This window comes from Nyctereutes procyonoides, unplaced genomic scaffold, assembly GCF_905146905.1.
Source record: "Nyctereutes procyonoides isolate TBG_1078 unplaced genomic scaffold, NYPRO_anot_genome, whole genome shotgun sequence".
NCBI classification, from domain to species: domain Eukaryota; kingdom Metazoa; phylum Chordata; class Mammalia; order Carnivora; family Canidae; genus Nyctereutes; species Nyctereutes procyonoides.
Genome location: NW_026575051.1, coordinates 23,774,608 through 23,793,259, shown reverse-complemented (window position 1 = coordinate 23,793,259; position 18,652 = coordinate 23,774,608). Strand labels below are relative to the sequence as shown.

The following is an 18,652-nucleotide window of genomic DNA, read 5'->3' as shown; positions in this document are numbered from 1 at the left end:
GCGGTTTAGCGCCTGCCTTTGGCCCAGAGCGCGATCCTGGAGACCTAGGATCAAATCCCACGTCAGGCTCCCAGTGCATGGAGCCTGCTTCTCCCTCTGCCTATGTCTCTGCCTCTCTCTCTCTCTCTCTCTCTCTCTCTCTGTCTGTGTGTGTGTGTGTGTGTGTGTGTGTAACTATTATAAATAAATAAAAATTTAAAAAAAAAAAGTAAAACTGCCAGTTATTTTACCAGCAGAGGATAGGTTTATTTGAGACTAGCAGAGAATTGCAGCATGGGACAAGCAAGCTAGGGCAAAACCATAGGCAAGTCTGGAAAATAAAGGAGAAAAACATTCTTTTGTGGAGGAAAGCTAGAAGTTGAGAAGGCTATTAGAAACAAAATGTCCATTAGAGTAAACTAGAATTTGAAAGGATGGTGGCTTCTCACTGGCTGAGTTGTGACAGCCTCTCATCAACTGGACTGCTGGGTTGGGTTATGGGTTATAACTGGGTAATGGAGGAAAAGGTAGGCCTGTCTTCCTCTTGTCTGCACAGCAGTAAAATAGATAGCCTCCACCTGTGAGGATTTGAGAGCTCCCCCTCTTGAACTTCCCACCCCCAGTTTAGGGAAGTTTCCCTTCATTAGTTTTCATGAAAGCTACCATATTGTATAGACTTTACTTCCTTAATTAGCCTATCAAACTTTCCTGTTGCCAGTTTGCAAAATTGAGATTTCACATGAGAGAATTCACTATTAGAAAAACAAAGTTCCATAGCAGGGGAACTGAGATTTGGGAGAGCTTGATGAGTGAGTCTCCAGAGATTTGGGAGATTTGGGAGAGCTTGGGAGAGATTTGGGAGAGCTTGATGAGTCTCTGGAGTTTTCTGTAGAACCCTGGCAAAATTTGAATGCCTAAATGACAGTAATCAGGTGGCCTTCTTCCTGGTGAAATTGAAGCATGTTCAGTGCTTTTGTGAAACATCATTTCTCTGGATTTTCTGTGAATTTGTGTAGAAGAAAAAGAGAAGGACTTCATTTCTCCTACTTGAACCACTTGTAAGAAAAATGGGCAAAAGTGATAATATTAGTGCTGCTGCTTGTAGGTGCTTCCCTCTTTGTGTTCCAGGCATGAAAAATATAGTTAAAAAAAAAAAAGAAAAAAGAAAGAAAGAAAGAGAAAGAAAGAAAGAAAGAAAGAAAGAAAGAAAGAAAGAAAGAAAGAAAGAAAGAAAGATGTGTCTCTCTATATGGAGAGTTCTTTTGAAAGTAAGAAAAAGCAAGGTAGGAGGAGCTCTTTCACCATTGCATTGAAAGTGTTTTACAACCCAAAAAGCACTAAAGCATCATTACCATTAATGGTTACAGTGATTGTTTTATTTGATTGTGAAGAGAAATAAAGTGGTCATTTTTTCTAAAATAAACCACTTAGCATGCTGTGTTGTCTCTTTTCTGATTACTTTGCAAGGAGTTGATTGATTTTAATGAAATTTAGTAATAAAGAACATCTTGACACAACTTCAGTGTCTTGAGACCCAGTGACTAAAATAAAAATTTCCAAGTGGACAAATCATCTGCATTTAATATATTTCAGGACAGAGGGAAAAAAAATAACAAGAATGTTACTATGATAAATAAAGATGGTAGCATACACAGTCACTAATTCTATTTATTTGTGTGTATGTCCAAAAAAAAAAGCAATTATAACAACTAATATTTATCGAGGGCTTACTATGTGTCAAGCGTTTCTCTAAACTCTGTCTGTAATCCTATTAACAGTCCAGAGACAGGGTTGCTGTTATTACCCTTATCTTAGTATAAAGAAGCTGAGAGCCAGAGGTTCTTCCTCTGGTGACTTGCCCAAAGTCACACAGGTAGTAAGTGTCACAGCTTGCATGTTTTGGCAGAAATAATACAGTGTTTCATGTCAACTTGATTCATCGTGATGCACTAATATTTTGTCTGAGAAATTTTAAAACCTCTTTGCCGTAGCCAAATTTGGGTGGCCTAAGTAGCTAAATTGTTCATTTCAATCCAAAACATTAGCAATACCCACTTAATGAAAGTGTTCTATAAAACTGGCTGCTCTGAGAAAAATGACATAAATGTGTGTGGAATTTCCCTAGAAACTGGTTTGTAGATGCTGTAATGCTGATAGTGATGGTGCTCACTACCACCACCTCTACTGCTGACATACAACTAACCATTTCATTGTCTAAGTCATTCGATCTTTCTTTTTTTTAAAAAAAATTTTATTTTTATTTATTTATGATAGGCACACAGTGAGAGAGAGAGAGGCAGAGACACAGGCAGAGGGAGAAGCAGGCTCCATGCACCGGGAGCCTGATGTGGGATTCGATCCGGGGTCTCCAGGATCGCGCCCTGGGCCAAAGGCAGGCGCTAAACTGCTGCGCCACCCAGGGATCCCTCATTCGATCTTTCTTGATTCAAGTGGTAAATTAATTTGTGTGCAAGTCAGATCTCAGTTTGGTTTTTGTTGAACATTATTTTGAACACAGAATTTTAGGAGGATTTTAAAGAATTTAAAGTAGAATAATCTATATTGAGTGAAAAAATAGTTATTTTTATAGTTCCTAAAAATAAAAAAGAAGGAGCACTGGAGTACTGGATCTATTTTTATTATAGACTTCAAAATGTAATCCAGTTTGACATGACTCTTTATCTGGTAGCTTTAGTTTAACCTAATATGACAGATGAAATCTTAATTTTTCATGAAACAAAATTTAGAGTAGGACTGAAACTTAGTAGGGGGTACCTTATATGCTCAGGGAGTATAATGGATTATTTAAATTAGGTAAGACATTTTTCTGCTTCCATTTTTTTCTAAAAATTAACTTAAGAAATAGCAGTTAATATCCTTGAAAGTTCAAAATTAATTCATATTTAAAATACCAACCCAAACATAATGATTAAAAACAAATGCTATTCTGAACCAAATGTTCTAATTCACTGTCCATGAAAGCTATTCCAAGTTTTTGAAAATAGATTTAGTATTACCTTCTGTGTTAGCTTAAAGTTTTTAAAGTATTTTGATTGTGTGAGTTCTGTTTACCATATGTTTTCTGACTTCTAGATATCAGTCACTAGGCTGAAATGTATGAAGCGTGAGGTGTTTTCTATTACTGTTGATAACTTAAAGTATCATTTTTCTACTTATACTTGTCTATATTATATTAAATTCTATGCACATTGTCATAAATTCCTAGGCAGAAAAGAAAAAAATTGCCTTTGGTGTTCCCTCTAACCCTACCTCCTGTTAAAGATTACTATCTTAAGATTATCTTCAAATCTAAACTACATTATTAAGTAATATTAATATTTCCACATTTTTATTTATCAAAGACACATGTAGCCAACTATATACAAGGAACATGTCCCAGCAGTTCCTGTGATGTCATCAACAGCCAGTCAGATCTTCTGATCATCACAAAGTAATCATTGTCACCATATTGAATTGATTTAATTTCAGTGAAGATCAAAGACATTTGATGTTTTAACGAACATATACAGTCACATCCTAGCTGAATATATATCCTTCGCACCTCTATCTAGGCCATCATAAAAAGTCTTACCTCAGAACCTGCTTCCTGTTTATTTCTGGCTATTCTGTTGCTGCCTCAAATTGTAATTCAGTTTGTCCCCACAAATGAACATATCGCCAGTACAAAGTCTCTCTAAACTGATTTCTTTTTATTTTCAAAATTGAAACAGCATTATATGAAGCAGAGAATTTTTAAGCCAAGTCAAAACCATAGACAAAGACCAGAACACCTACCTCATGTCTTATCAAAGCATGTTCTCTGATCCAGGTGAAGGCATTGTTTAACCCAGGAGTCTTCATCTGAATAATAAGTGAGCTAAAATGCCAGGTATCATGAGGCTACACAAACTAGGCAATGGGAGCCCTATTTGTAAATAGTATGGCTGAAATCAATCACTGTCCAAATACCTTCCTAAGATATTTGTGAAAGGATCCTAAAACAATGATGTCTATGATGTCATCATATTTTTTATGGATAAAATTAATTTGTTCAATGAATGCTTTAACATAGTGGATTTTAAGTGTGCCCATATTGTTATATGGAGGTCCATGGTGAATTGTTACACATTTTTGTTGGGAACAAGAAGAGAGTAAGTAAAGCTGTTGTCCAAGAGATTTTTCTTAGGGGAAGAAATCTTACTTAACTAGATTTCTGTTATTGTGACTATATTAGTAAGGCAGTTGTATGGTATCTTCCTCTTTTTTTTTTTTTAACGAATATATTTTCACTATAGAAACCATGACTCGATGCATAGGCCTTATGGGAAGGTCACATCATTTAATCAGGTACATCAATGTGACATTTAAGATTTTAAGAAGAAAGACTATCATACATGATGGTCAGTAGAGAAGTTCCACCCCAGCAGAGACCACCACACTATGGTACAAAGAGCTGGAGCTGATCACTCACAAAAACTAGCAGAATACATAGGTGCCATCTTTCCCACATCAAACACAAGGATATACTACTCTGAAAGGGCCATCTAAAGGGAACTTAGCAATGTGGGTTCCCTTTCTGCTTTTGCTAACTAATACTTTCCCTCTTTATGCTGCGTGGTCCTCTCTTCTATTGCTTTATTTAAGTTTGGGAATTAAAGTAAGTTGTTCTGAGGGCAGTTTTAACCAGAGATTTTATGATTTTATACAAGGAGGTTTGTTTGTTTGTTTTTGGTTGCTTTGTTGTTAATGGGATAAAACTATATCACCGTTTTAAAGAGATCTCCCAGAAGTGCCGAACTATAGCATCTACTGTCATTATCATAGTCCTCCCTTAGGTAAAAGGTGATCTACATAATTTATTAATGTGGAAAGTTGCTTAAAGGTGTGGGTGTGTCTGTGTGTGTGTGAGAGAATTTGTTTTGTGGTTACGAAATTATACATTGGCTTCTTGTTAAGAAAATTTGACCTCTAAATGTTTTTTAAATAGTTGCCTAGGTCTGTAGTCTTCATTACGTATTGTCTCAGAGAGGTAATTGCTGTGATTGTAAAGTTAGCTGAAAAGCTTTTGGAGCCATCCAGGAACCAGCATACCCTGAGAAAATGTCTGCTCACATACTCTGTTGCTCACTTAACTTTAATTGCCTTAATCTAAAGAATACTTTATTTCTTTTAGTAGTGTTTTAGAATGAAAAATGTTTTCAGCTTTTGTTCGGTTTTTGGTTTTCTGAAGGAAGTTGAGTGGGATCATTAACAGGTGCATTGGTTTTTGCTTGCTGGATGGCTTCTTTGGGGAAAAAAAGTTTACTTTTAGAAATTGCATATGCACGTGGGCATATATTTAAATTAACAATATTATATATAGAATCATTTTCTGTTACATATTTTTTTTTATCCACTGCCATCTGAAAACTGTATTGAAAATAGAGGAAAAAATAGTATTATAGTAACTTACAGGAAAAATAGCAAGGGCCTATTAAAACTATTAACATTCACATCAAGATAAATTCCCATCAAGATGAGACAGTAAGTCTGTTAAGTGTTTCTGAAGTTGTTTGCTTTTGTGGTGGGGCCTCATATTCTACTTTCTTTTAAATATAAACTACTTTTATTAAAATAAATAGCTATTGCATATTCATCTGATAAATATATTTGAAAATTATTTATGTGAAGATGTTTATTAGTTTGCAAACTTAAAAACATGAGATTCTTAAATTTTTCATTATCTAATGGTATATCTGTTTTAGAAAGCACAGAAATTGTTGTTCCTAAGGCTTATTTTTGTATCACAGCCAAAAAAAAAAAAAGCCCAACAAACCATGTATCTCTTGTCTGGCTTCTGATCCAGATTTCAGTAGCTAGCTGTTGGGCCAGGAAAATACTTTTGTCAGTTTTCATGGATAAGATTATATTTACTCACACATTTGCTACTTATTGCACATTGAATTTCTTAATATTACCAATCTTTCAGCCCTAAAAACTCCATGTTTCAGTTGATAAAATCAGTCTTTAGCTTTTCTATGAAATGGATTGTTGCACTTAGTGGTAAGATTTTTCAGGAACTTTACTTTTCAAATATTTAATTTCACTTTAGAAATATAAAATGAAAAATGGTACTGTTTTTGTTTATTATACAGTTAGAATTTGTGTACTTTCCCAAAATCATCTGCCTTTAGAAAATACTTAGCTAAAGAGTATCTAGTAGGGAACCTAAAGTTACATTTTGGGAACATTTAACATTACGATTTCTGTAGATATGAAATAATAGTGTTGACTATTTTTCAGAAAAACTTTGCTCATTTTATTGTGTATTATGAAAATGTAAGAGGTCTATATATGATGATTAATATTTTACAGTAGATATGAAATAATAGTGTTGACTATTTTTCAGAAAAACTTTGCTCATTTTATTGTGTATCATGAAAATGTAAGAGGTCTATATATGATAATATTTAACAGTTTAAGGTATCTTAATTTTATTAACATTAGAGACTATAATATTTAAAGTAGCTGCATAAGTCAAATTTGGGAGGGAAAGATAAACCAGTCTAATTCTGCTCTAAATGTAGATACACCTTTGGAGTGTGATTGGGGGGTGGGGAGTGGCAGAGGGACAGAGAGAATCTTAAGCAGGCTCCACGCTGAGCTTGATCTCACAACCCTGAGACCGTGACCTGAGCTGAAATCAAAGAGTGGGGTGCTTAACCGACTGAGACACCGAAAGTGATTTTAAGTAACAAAGATTAGATAGATAGATAGATAGATAGATTGATAGATATGCATACATGCATACACAAATATGTGTATGTATATAGTTGTCATAAATACCAGTATAATATTACTAGTTCACATTTAACTTTAATCAAATTATTAGGATTATAATTTGTAGAAGTAGTTGAAATTAGTTAAAAAAATAGGTATTCCAAAAAAAATAGGTATTCCATTATTGAATAAATGGGTTATATTCAAACATAACCACCAAAGGGCACTTTTCCATAGCACTCCTTACTTTCAAGCTATATATTGTGCCCTTTGCTCATCCATATTCTCCACTGTACTGTAAGTTATATAAGGACAGTGGTGTGGAATCTCTGTGTGCCAGTGTTTTGCCAGCGCTTACTATGGTGTTTGGTAGATAGTGAGCAGTTTTTGATGAATGCTTGAATTTATGAATGAATTATATATGTAGTTTAAAAATGTAAGTTTAAAAATAGACTATCCACCTCAAATGTGAAGATTACACATTGTTTTTCTTAGCTTTACATAAAACCAAAACAATATTGTAATGATGATTCAAAGTTACAGTCTAAGGTGAATTCGGGCCATTCTTATGAAAAGTTCTATGAGGATCAAAGGTACTCATCCACATTTCATGGAAACTTGAATATTAATATTGCCATGAATAAGTAGCTTTCCAGTCTTACATATCAGGATAGGGGCAGTTGTGAGTAAAACCCTTGGTCCCTCACGATCCTCAGCCTAGTGCCCAGTCTACTGTTCAAACATAGTAAAACTGTGTGCACTTTTTTTATTATTAGCACCTTAGAGCAGACACTCTGCTCAGTACCATAGGATCAAGTGCTTGTTGAAATATTTTACTTCCTGCCTATGATAGCTATTTTTTACACATATTTTTCTTTATAGATAGCTATATATATGTATTTTTCTTTTCCCTACTTAATATACTGAATTGCATCAAATAATTGTTGGATGGGTATGTTATTACCTATAGAGTTCTGGTTGGAGATAGTTTTTTTTTTTTTTAAGATTCATTTCTTGTCTATAAAAATAATTTTGGAATAATGTTTTCTCATTAAAAGCTCCCTGCCACATCTTTTTTGTAAAATTATCAGAGAAAGTATGTAAGGTTGTTATTATTATTTTTTTTACTAGAACTGCCTTCAACTCAGGTCAGCACAGTTTTATTTATGTGCAAATGATTATTATTTTGTGAGATTGAGAAAAATAATCTGCCTTTACTTATAACTCTATCTGCTACAATGGTAGTGTTGCTTATTTTGTAAAATAAAGAATGGATGGATTTTATTTATTTAAATAAAACTTATTTTTTCTCACAATGGTTAAGGTTTGTCTTGCTGAATGTATTTTCAAACAGTGTTTTTGAAAGAGCGTCCAGGAGATGACAATCTGCGGATGTGATTTTGTTTATTAAATATCCAGAGTCCCTGGCTGCACTTATTTTTGCCTGGGCCTTGCATTAAGCTCCGGGGGACTTGTGTGTTAGTAACTACTGATACTCATGTCAGCAGTGCTCTAGGGCTGGGCCCACAGGAATAATTTACTCTGGAGAACAGTTAGACTTGAACTTGGGTTTTTAAAAAGGAGTGACTCAACACTGGACTCAAAGTGATCCGCACTTGGCATCGCAAATGCTACTGAAGCGGAGTCTGCAACTGCAGCCTGTGAGGGTGTGGTTTCAGCTGAAGGATAGGGACCTGTGTAGTTCCCCACCCCACCCCACCCCACCCCACCCCACCATTTAATATTCAAATGAGCACGGTGACGGGGCGTCGACCAAAGGATTGCTTCAGCGATCCCTTGGTGTCAGGTTCCGCCTCCGCAAGCCCTTCGGATCCCTCCCATTTTGAACTACGTAGTTGGTGGGATTTCGGGGGACCTCTGAACCGAGCCGCCCCTCTCTTCCCCAGGCCCAGGACTGGGTCTGATGCGCGCTGATGTCACCACCAGGCTGTTGCACGGCAGCCTCTCGGCCTCTCGGCACCTCCCCCTGAAGCAGCTCGCCTGCCCCCGCGAGGGGGCCCGGAGTCCAAGAAAGGATGGCTGCGAAGTGAAGTCGCGGGCGGGCGGAGCAGCCGGGCGGGAGCGGAGCCGCGGTCGCCGGGGGAGAGAGGGCGGCGCCGGGGGCGCGCGGGCGCGGGCGGGCGCGGGCGCGGGAGGATGCCTGCGGGGACCGCACTGCCCCGAGGAGCTGGGGACAGCGCAGGGTCCCCGCCTCCCCCACCGGCCACCTCTGCCTCTCTCCAGCTGTAGCTGAAATGAAAGCCAAACCGCGGCCACAGTGGGTCAGTCTCAAAGGCTAGCGTAGTCTCGGTTTTCAGCTGAATGTGAATTGCGCTGCTTGTGCCTTAGAGGAAACCCGGAGCTCTTCTCTGCTGCAGTTTCCTCAGGTGGAATAAGCCTTAAGGAAGATCAGATAAGACTCTGGAAATGGCTTTTTTTTTTTTTTAAGGGGAGTTTATAGTACACCGTGATTTCTGTTTACTTTAAACGGTTGCTGGATTATCCTGGCTTGGCTGTCCAAAAGTGTCCCCCCCCCCCTTTGGATAGCCTCAAAGAAGCTTAATATGGGAAGAAAAACTGCCTTTCGAATCAAGATTATTTATAACTGCACCCAAAAAAAGTAAAAGAAGATTTACTAACTTTCTTAACAGCATTAGACAACTTATTTTGCTCTGAAGATTTGTTTTGTGCCTTGATCTGAACAATACGTGGTCACTGTGTTTGTCTTTTAAGTTCCTGAAGCATGGTTTATTTATAAAGGAGATGGAGTTGTGCAAGCCATCTTTAAGTGGATTACAGTTAAACAGAGTTCTGCCGATACTAACATTCAGCCTGTTAAAAATGCTTGCTCATTTGGAAATTTTAACCTGGAAATCTCAGATACAAAATTAGACTAAAAAGGGAAATGGACTGACGACGGAATGTTTTGACTGTTTGAGCCACTGTTAAGTGTGTGTTTGTTTTGGTTTGGTTGTTTTTGTTTTTTCCTTTTCTGTGTTTTGGAGTGTGTGATAGGGACCTTGGGGGAGTGGGGGGGAAGGGCAGGAGGAAGGAGATTCTGTTCTGTGTTCTTGATGCACTTTATTTTTTAGACTCATTTTAAAAACCAGGTAAAAGGCTAGTTGCATTTAGAGTGACACACTGATGATGATACCTTAAACACCTCATCTATCACGACCTGTATTATTTGAGCATATGTCTTTATGCTGAGGACACTTCATAGCTCTGATCAGAAGTATACTTTTTCGAAAGTATGCTTTACCTTATTTCTTATTTTCTGTGTCAAGAGCTGCAATATTTGTTTTAACTACTTACAAAATGGGGAAGCCACTCAGCAGACCAGACTGTTTACGTCAGAATCCCCCATGTGTGGGGAAAGGTGAAGAAGAAGAGGACCTAAATATCGAAGACTGTTATGTCCCACAGCGGTCAATCTATGATACTGTTAGACTAAACGAACAGATAGACTCTGGTTCAAAGGGCAGCCTGTCTTCCAGGCATTTTACAGATCGGACTTTACCCTACAGTCACAGAACACTGGATGTTAGCTCTTTATGCTCTAACGGTGCCCTTGCTTCTTCCAGTGTATTTGAGCTGAGAGGTCGTGAAGCTAACAAACTAGATGAAAAGATGATCTTTGATGCACTCAAGCTAAACAGTGATATCATTCGAACCACAGGATTACCCAAAGCCAAATCCCATGCAGAAAAGAAAGAACATAGACGGTCATGGCGAATGTTTGTCCCAGCCAATTTTATGGATTATGCAAACAAAAGTGAAAGCTCTTTTGTTGAACCTACTGATATGTCAGATGCTGTTACCAAGGCCAGCAAATGCAGATGGGGTACTAATTCTCTAACGTCGGAGGAGGATGACTCTGGTTTATGTAGCCCTCCAGCAGAGAGGGAAGAAAAACAGGGCATTTTAATTGGAGACCAGTCAAGAATTAGAAGCTTGTCTTCTGCTGAAGATATTCATATAGCAGAGCAATACAGACCGTTTTTTTCCGTTTATTCCATTAGTGAACAGAAAATCCCTTTGCTTTCATGTAGGAGTGCCCACCCTGATGAAAATTTCAAAATGATTTTACATGATGTTCCTCCTCTAGAGGAAATAAAATGTGTAAATGGTCAAGGGGAAAGCCGTAGTGAAAATTGCCTGCAGAATGATTTGAAAGAGAGCACCATTAAGTGTGATCCATTAAATACACTGGGAGATGGAGAAAGCCAGTGTATTTCTAACACTGGAGGAGGAAAAACATATGGACCAGGAGGATCGCAAGTCACAGCACCAAGTGGGGAACTGATGGAAGTTTCTTCTGAGGTTTTACACCTCTCTCTCACAGATCTGGAGGGAAATGATGCAGATTGCGGTAGCACAAGTTTAGTAAAAAATGTGACACTGTGGACACCCTATGATCCAGAAGAATCCAACCTAGCATCTAAAGAGGAAGTGGAGGCACCCCTTTCTGCCCAGGAGATGGACGTGGTCCATATGAAGTGTTCCCCGAAATTCATACCAGTAAGAAAGCAAGCAGCTCCCAGAAAAGCAAGGGCCCAGGCTGGAAAGTTGGGCCCAGTCTGTAATGGCTTTCAGTTAGTTCAGGTAATTAACGGGAACGTGAAACTCTGTAATGCCAGTAGTTCGTGTTTCTGTCTTAAAGTGGTCACTAGGGTCTCTAATAATGCTCAAATTCTGTCTTCTGTTTTGCGGATTTGCCGGTACCTTGCAAGATGCCAGGTATTGATAAGTTGATCATTACAACAAATTAATTTAGGCACCTTTTAAAAAAAAATTTACTTATTTATTCATGAGAGACACACAAAGAGAGGCAGAGACATAGGCAGAGGGAGAAGCAGGCTTCTCCTGCTTCTCCAGTTCACCTGAGTGTCAGGACTCGATCCCAGGACCCCAGGATCACAACCTGAGCCAAAGGCAGACATCTAACCACTGAGCCACCCAGGTGCCTTTTAGAAGAATGATCATTCCCAGCTGTTTAATAAGAGTCCTGTTAACTGGGCAGGCAGTGGCTGTTTCCCTGCGTTTAGACTGCCCCCTCTGTGAATTTATGTTAACATTAGGCTTTTACACAAATTGTGGTTTAAGACACTACCACTTAAGGGTAGTTTTTGTGGATTTATTAAGGTTGAACAGGCCTGGTCATGAAGGTACAAGCACACAGTATTTATATTGCTGTGGTCTGCAAAGTAGTCTGCTCAAATTAAGGACATTTAAAACGTGCTGAAAATCTGCTCTCACAAGCTCTGAATGTGGAAGTAGAGAAGTTGTGCTGTATTTTGTAGTCATTATAGCTCCTAACTTTTTGTGAGTGGTGAATGAGGTAAGAAAGTAAAGGGTACAGCCTTGTCATAAGTAGAGGTTGTTTGTCAAGCCTGTGATTATTTTCTTCCCACTCAGATTGAAGTTCCGCTATTTTGGTATTTTTACTAAGCTCTTCTGGTAAACTTTGCCTCAGAGGTAATTTTATTTTATTTTAAGCTTTGTGTTGGTGTGCTTATGGGTTAGATTAGGGGAAAAGTCTCTCTTCCTAAGTATTTGTTACCACTGAGAGATAAGGAATTTGGACAGTATCAGAACACGTCCTCTTCCCAGCCTATGAAATAATCACTCCAGTCAGTGTTACCCTTTTCTGTTGCATGTGTTAAATGGCATACTAGGTTAAAAGCTTAAAAGTACTTTCTTTGTGTAAAGGATTCAGCAGTTTCTTTTGTATAAAGCAATTAAGCTCTTGGGAATATACAGATTCTTCAGTAGTTCTCTTTTTTTAACCCACGGTATATTTTTTGTAGCACTTTAGATAATTACCACAAACTCACCCAGAGCTACTCTGATGTGCAATCCTAAAATTAGTTTCTTTAAAACCAAGTTCAGAGGTTAAAGCAATTTACTAGAACATTGTATCAGGTTTTTTTATCCTGAACATATCTGAGAGAGAGTAGAATTTTTCCCTGGCAAGTTCCTGGAATTAAGAATGTAGCAGTTTTCTACCGTTCCCAACTTTTTTTCTGTAAGTAGTAAAACATATCCATAGCTATTAGTTCCTAGAAGTGGTATAGAAAAGAAGTAGAATGGTAGTGCCAAATTCTATTTTCACCGCCTTGCTGCAACTTTGTATTGACTTATTAGGTAACTTTTAATACCTTTTTTAAAATTATAAAAGCTTTTTTTTTTTCTCAATGATTTGAGTTCTTATTTTTTGGGTCATGTGTAATTGACTGTTTATATTTAGTACTGTTATATAGAAACAATTAGCCACTGTGGAAATTGTCTGTAAGGATTTTATATAGAAGAAGAAACTTGGACTTTTAGCTGAGAGGAGACTTTTAAGGGAAATGATCATTTATTTGTTTGCTATTCCTAATTTACTCATTTATGCAATAACACAGGGCTATCTTGCATGCCATGCCTTAGGCCAGAATCTGGAGAGTTTCTGCTGTAGCCTCTACATCTTTAAAAATTACTTTCCATACTATGGCTATAATTTTTTAAGTACTATTTTGTTATTTGCCTTTTTAATGTTTTCATATGTTCTGTTAACTGTCCATTTACTTGTACTATTGATATATTGTGCCCTATAGTATAATGACTCAAACTCCAAAACCTTGTCTTGTCTTAATATCTAGCTGAAACTTTCCTTCCTTGGTTAATTTATTTTCTTTATGGCATCCTTTAGGCTCTCTATATAAAACATTTGTATCTCTATGAGAGTTGATGTATCATCAGTACTATCCCTTTGTGGGGTTAATGTCATCCACACCAAAATGTAAATATAGTTTTTCTCTGCTGAAACTCATTCGACAAATAATTATCGCTAGGTACCATGGTAGGTCCAGGACATAGAACCACTATAAGGAAAACAGAAATTTCTGCTTTCATGGAACTTGGATTTTACTCCAGCACATGAGATTTTTTGCCAGTGACAGGCATTTGAGGACCGTAAGTTGGATGGAGCTGAGAAGAGGAAGGAGAGCTCTAGCAAATGGCTGGCAATTCAAGCAGCGACCAGAGTAACCAGAGTTGCTGTGCTGGGTGACATGTGTGAGCAAATCCATGGGATGAGGTCTGTGCTCTTGCAAGGCTTTTAGGCGGCTGGATGGGTAGGGATCCATACTATTACAGTGTCTGCCTACATCTTTTCTCATTTCCTCTCTCTGTATTTTGGCCCAACTGGCAAACTATAGATTGGCCTCTTGGCTCACCTCAACATCTTGTTACTGATCTTCATTTCCAATTCGGGTCTCAAACTTCAACAGTTGCCAGCTAGCAGCAGGTGTCCATAGAGGAGCTGATAAGGCTCCTAGCCCAGTAAAGCTCTTGGGCCCATCTTATCATTTTGCTCCTTTGCATTTTCCATACCTTTTTTTTTTTTTTTACTAGAGTTAAATTGGAATGATAGAAAATAGTGTTATGCTAATGAAGCAATAGGGAGAGGACAGATAAACTTTTTTTGGTTTTATAGGTAATCTGATTAAAGGTACTTGGAATATCATTCTTTCAAATTCCTGAGTGGTTTTGATAATATTATGAATTTACATTTAGTTTAGTTTCTTACTGTTATTCATAAGGTGGCTGTGACATATGAATAGATAACAAAAATTATTTTTACCTGTAATAATGGATAGCTGATAATTACACAACATTTGTATTAAGATAAGATAGATAATTTATATAAATTATTTCTCTTCTAATTGCAGGCATTCCAAAAAGAAGAGATTGAACCTTTGCAGGTTAAACAGCAAGATGTAAACTGGTTAGGTCAAGGCCTTATTCAGAGTGCTGCTAAAGGCACCAGCACACAGGGTTTAGAGCATGACCTGGATGATGTCAATGCACGCTGGAAGACTCTCAATAAGAAGGTAATCTTTCCATCTCCTTTGTTTTTTTTTTCCTTTGTTATCATATCTGTTGATTATTCTTCTCTAGCATTTTGTTGTGACAACTAATCATATTTATAGTAGCTAAACTTCCCTGAACATGCTTACTTTTTTTATATTGCTGTAAATTAGATGGCCAAAACTCAGATGCCCACAGGAGGTCAGTAGGCATCATAAATGAGAGAAGTGAGTTGAGTGAAATAGAACCTCTCTCTATCACTATCTTGACTTTGATAGAGACACAATTGTGCTGGTGTGATGGCAGGCGGCCCATGATCCATGACCTTGTGTTGAGGGAGCTCACACACCTTTAAAGGTACAATCGGTACTTAGCTCTGGCACATCATCCCACGTAGGGATCTAGATTCACTGTTGTCAAATTGTTTACGTACTTTCAAAGGAACTTGGAAATCTCACTTTTTCTGTGAAACATAATTTTCAAATGTTGGCAACTAATTTCACACTGTATAATAGGTCACGCTCTGCAGGTGAATACGACTATGTCTCTGTCGGCCTTGGACTGAGGGTTTACCACCCTCGCCATAGGCTATTAACTCTAAATATTATTTTACTTATGAGATGTAGATTCCACCTTTTTCTAAATGTCCATGGGAGAAAACACTGGAAAATAATGCTCTGATACCTTACGGGGATAATGCTGAAACATAATGGCAGCCCTTTACATGACATAAATTATCAGAACATTGTATGGGATGGCAGTGCTTATCTAGTGGTTTTTGTTCTTGTAGTTTTCTCTGCTTTGAAATCTTAAGCAATTGTTGCCAGATCTCAAAAGTACATTTATCATTCTATAAAGTCTGATTCATATTGGAGTGCTCTTCAAACACCACTGAAATGTAGTGTCAGGTGTAAATATATTCCATAGTGCTTAAAATATCTCACCAACTACTTTTTCAATCCTAAAGGAAAAGATCTGTGAGAAGGGCAATAGGATATCTCTATGTAGGACACAGAGACTCCATTTACTAGAATACAAAGGCCCCTGGTTTGTCAGAAAGGACTCCAGGACTTGGAGCTAGCTGAATTTAATCGGATACTTTATAGGTATTTAGCCTAGCAAAATATAAATCTGTTTCTCTCTACTCTAATAGGTTTTTTCTAAACTTAGTCTTTTAAAATTGTCATCAGTAGGAAATAAAAAAATGAATCAAAAGGACATTGATAAAAATGAATTAGGTATTGTTTCTTTCAGTAGCCTTAAAATATTTGAATTATTCGTTCCAATCACAAATGTATTTGGTATTTCCAAAATCTCAAAGATTTCACCTTTTACATTACTATTTGGGATGGATACCTTTTCTGCTTGGCTCGCTTGATACACTTTGACTCCCTTCTACCACAGTCATGTCAATGCTTTGGGCAGATTTTAAGTGAAAAGGAAAAGAAAAATTTGTGACCAGATGGGAAGACGAGCATGAAAAGTGGTGGCTGATGGGCAAATTTCATTTGTCATGGAACAAGTAAATAAGTTGGCGCAACTGAAACTTTGCAGGTGGCTCAGCGTGCAGCCCAGCTGCAGGAGGCCCTGCTGCACTGTGGGCGATTCCAGGATGCCCTGGAGTCCCTGCTCAGCTGGATGGTGGACACTGAGGAGCTTGTAGCCAATCAGAAGCCTCCGTCGGCTGAGTTCAAAGTGGTGAAGGCCCAGATACAAGAGCAAAAGGTAAGTCAGTGATACTTTTGTGTTGTGTTTCATGTTAAATCGCTGTAATGACAGTAGAAATTTACCTTGCAACTCTCTTTGAATTAACAGGATATTCTAGTTGACTGGCCACTGATGCTCTAGAAATTATTTTTTAGTCATGCAACAAATATTTACTGAACATCTGCCATGGGTCCGACACTTTCAGGTGCTGGAGATAATCACTGACTAGAAAAGATGAAAGTTCCTCTTTGAGTTTAAGGTTTTGTGGACAGGGAGGAAGAGGAAGAGACAGTAAACTAAGTTGTGATAAGTTTGCAAGTGAAAAATAAAGCAGAGGTGGGAGATAAGAATTAGGAAGTAACAGCAAGGATGGAGGACAGGAAGTGCTGGAGTGGAGTTGGGGTTGTATATGTGTGCAGTTTCAAATAGGGTAGTCAAGGAAAACTTCACTCACTAAAAAGGTGATTTTGACAGAAATATCCTTATTCCCTTATATATTAAACCAGTTTATATGAAATTGCCTTAATGCTATCACAGTACCATTAACTGTATTCCGTATGCTGTGCTTTTCATCCCTGTGACTTACTCATTCCATAACTAGAAGCTTGTATTTCTCACTCCTTATTTATAGATTAAATACAGGCAGTGTTTTGTGACTCAGCCTATGCTAAAGAAGCAAAAATTTGATTTTTTTTTAAGATTTTATTTGTTTATTCATGAGAGACACAGAAAGAGAAGCAGAGACATAGGCAAAGGGAGAAGCAGGCTCCTTGTGGGAAGCCTGATGTGGGACTTGATCCCAGGACCCTGGGATTACAACCTGAGCCAAAGGCAGATGCACAACCACTGAGTCACCCAGGCGCCCCCCCCCCCGCAAATATTTGATTCTTACATACTAAGGTGTATGCTATTGTGTCTTTTGACACAACTAATATGGGACCAAGTTGGAAAGAAAGACACATCTGTTAAAGGGATAATGACATATTTAAAAAAATTCTGTGCTCCTGATGGTGTTGGTCAATTAAGAAGCATTTAGTGATATTTTCAGTATTAATTTCTCAGCCATGACTTGAAATGGCATGTGGGAGGGGCCCAGCACACAGCACATTGGTAAGATTTTTCCTATGTGGAAATTTAAAAAGAAGAGAAAGGATTAAGAGGTTTAGTTTAGTTTCCACATTCAGTACCATCTCTAAAAATTCTTTGAAGATTCTAGTATACTGAAAATTAACCTTTTAGAAATAGATTTAGAGATAAGGATTACAGAAACAAAATAGGAAACACATTGCATTTGCATGATTTTTAAATAATGTATGTGTAATATATAATATGTAACAAAGTAATGTGTGTTTAATAAGTATAATATATTATAATGTACTGCTACCATTCAGTATGTAATTTAAACCTTTGTCATTCTCCCTTAAGTCAATGAACTATGTTGGCCAACAAAATGTATTTGTTGACTTTGATTTTCTTAATTGCTAGAGCCTTTGCGATTCAAGTTTATCAGAAGTAATCCATTTAATTAGTTCTCTTTACTGCCCAAACAACCTGTTGTGCCTTGATTTTATCATGACTGTAACCTATAACAAGAGAGTTTGCATTTCTTCCCTTTCTTTGTAAACATGTTCCTCTTACCATCTGACTTGGTGGTCCCAAAATGAAAGTGAGAGGATACTCTTTTAGCTTGTTGCTTCAGGGTAGCCGTAGATTTCTCTAATCCTTAACTGTCAGGATCAGATTAAGGAGGCAGTGAAGAAGTATTTAGCATTTCATATACCTGTGATTTCCTCACTGCTATTAACACAGTGCCTGTACTTAGCACTTGCTCATGAAATAATCATTCTGATTAGATTAGAGCAAGGTAATCCTGAGTTCTGGCTACTTCTGTCAAACATTCCATTCCTGGCTTTTTTGAGATGTTTGCTTAGAATTAAATTGGATTTTTTTTTTCTGCTGCTAAATCCTGAAATACTGGTCTTATTTAGCCAGCCTCAAGGATTTCTGACTTGTTCCATCCTCTGTTCCTTTTGGAAATGGTATTTAGAGGCTCTTTTTTCAGCCTCATGAAGGAATTTAGGAGCTAGTTCCACCTAGAGAGAGGCAGGAGCCTCTAGTTTTAGCCTCATCAGCTTGTGAACTTGATCTGAGTCTCAGTCTCCCTGTCTCTAATGGTTTAACATGGGAAAAGTTTGGAAAACATTAGTGATTTATAGTAATCTTACTTGTCTTAGTAGGACAGGTGACTGTTGAATGTTTAGGGTATTCCCATTTCATTACAGTAGCGGGGATCTTGTACTTCAAGTAGAGTAGAGTTGTCCTTGAGCAGCACCTTCTGTCTCATTATTTTATA

General features: G+C 37.6%; 1 protein-coding gene across 1 annotated transcript in view; it reads left to right on the top strand.

Annotated features, from left to right (window-relative positions):
- The window catches only part of DST (dystonin), a 483,034-nt gene that overhangs the window by 395,833 nt on the left and 68,549 nt on the right, over positions 1-18,652 (top strand). The window contains exons 61-62 of the mRNA XM_055329608.1: positions 14,454-14,615; positions 16,147-16,317. Coding sequence (XP_055185583.1) covers positions 14,454-14,615; positions 16,147-16,317 — 333 coding nt within the window. The remainder of the gene's footprint in view (positions 1-14,453; positions 14,616-16,146; positions 16,318-18,652) is intronic.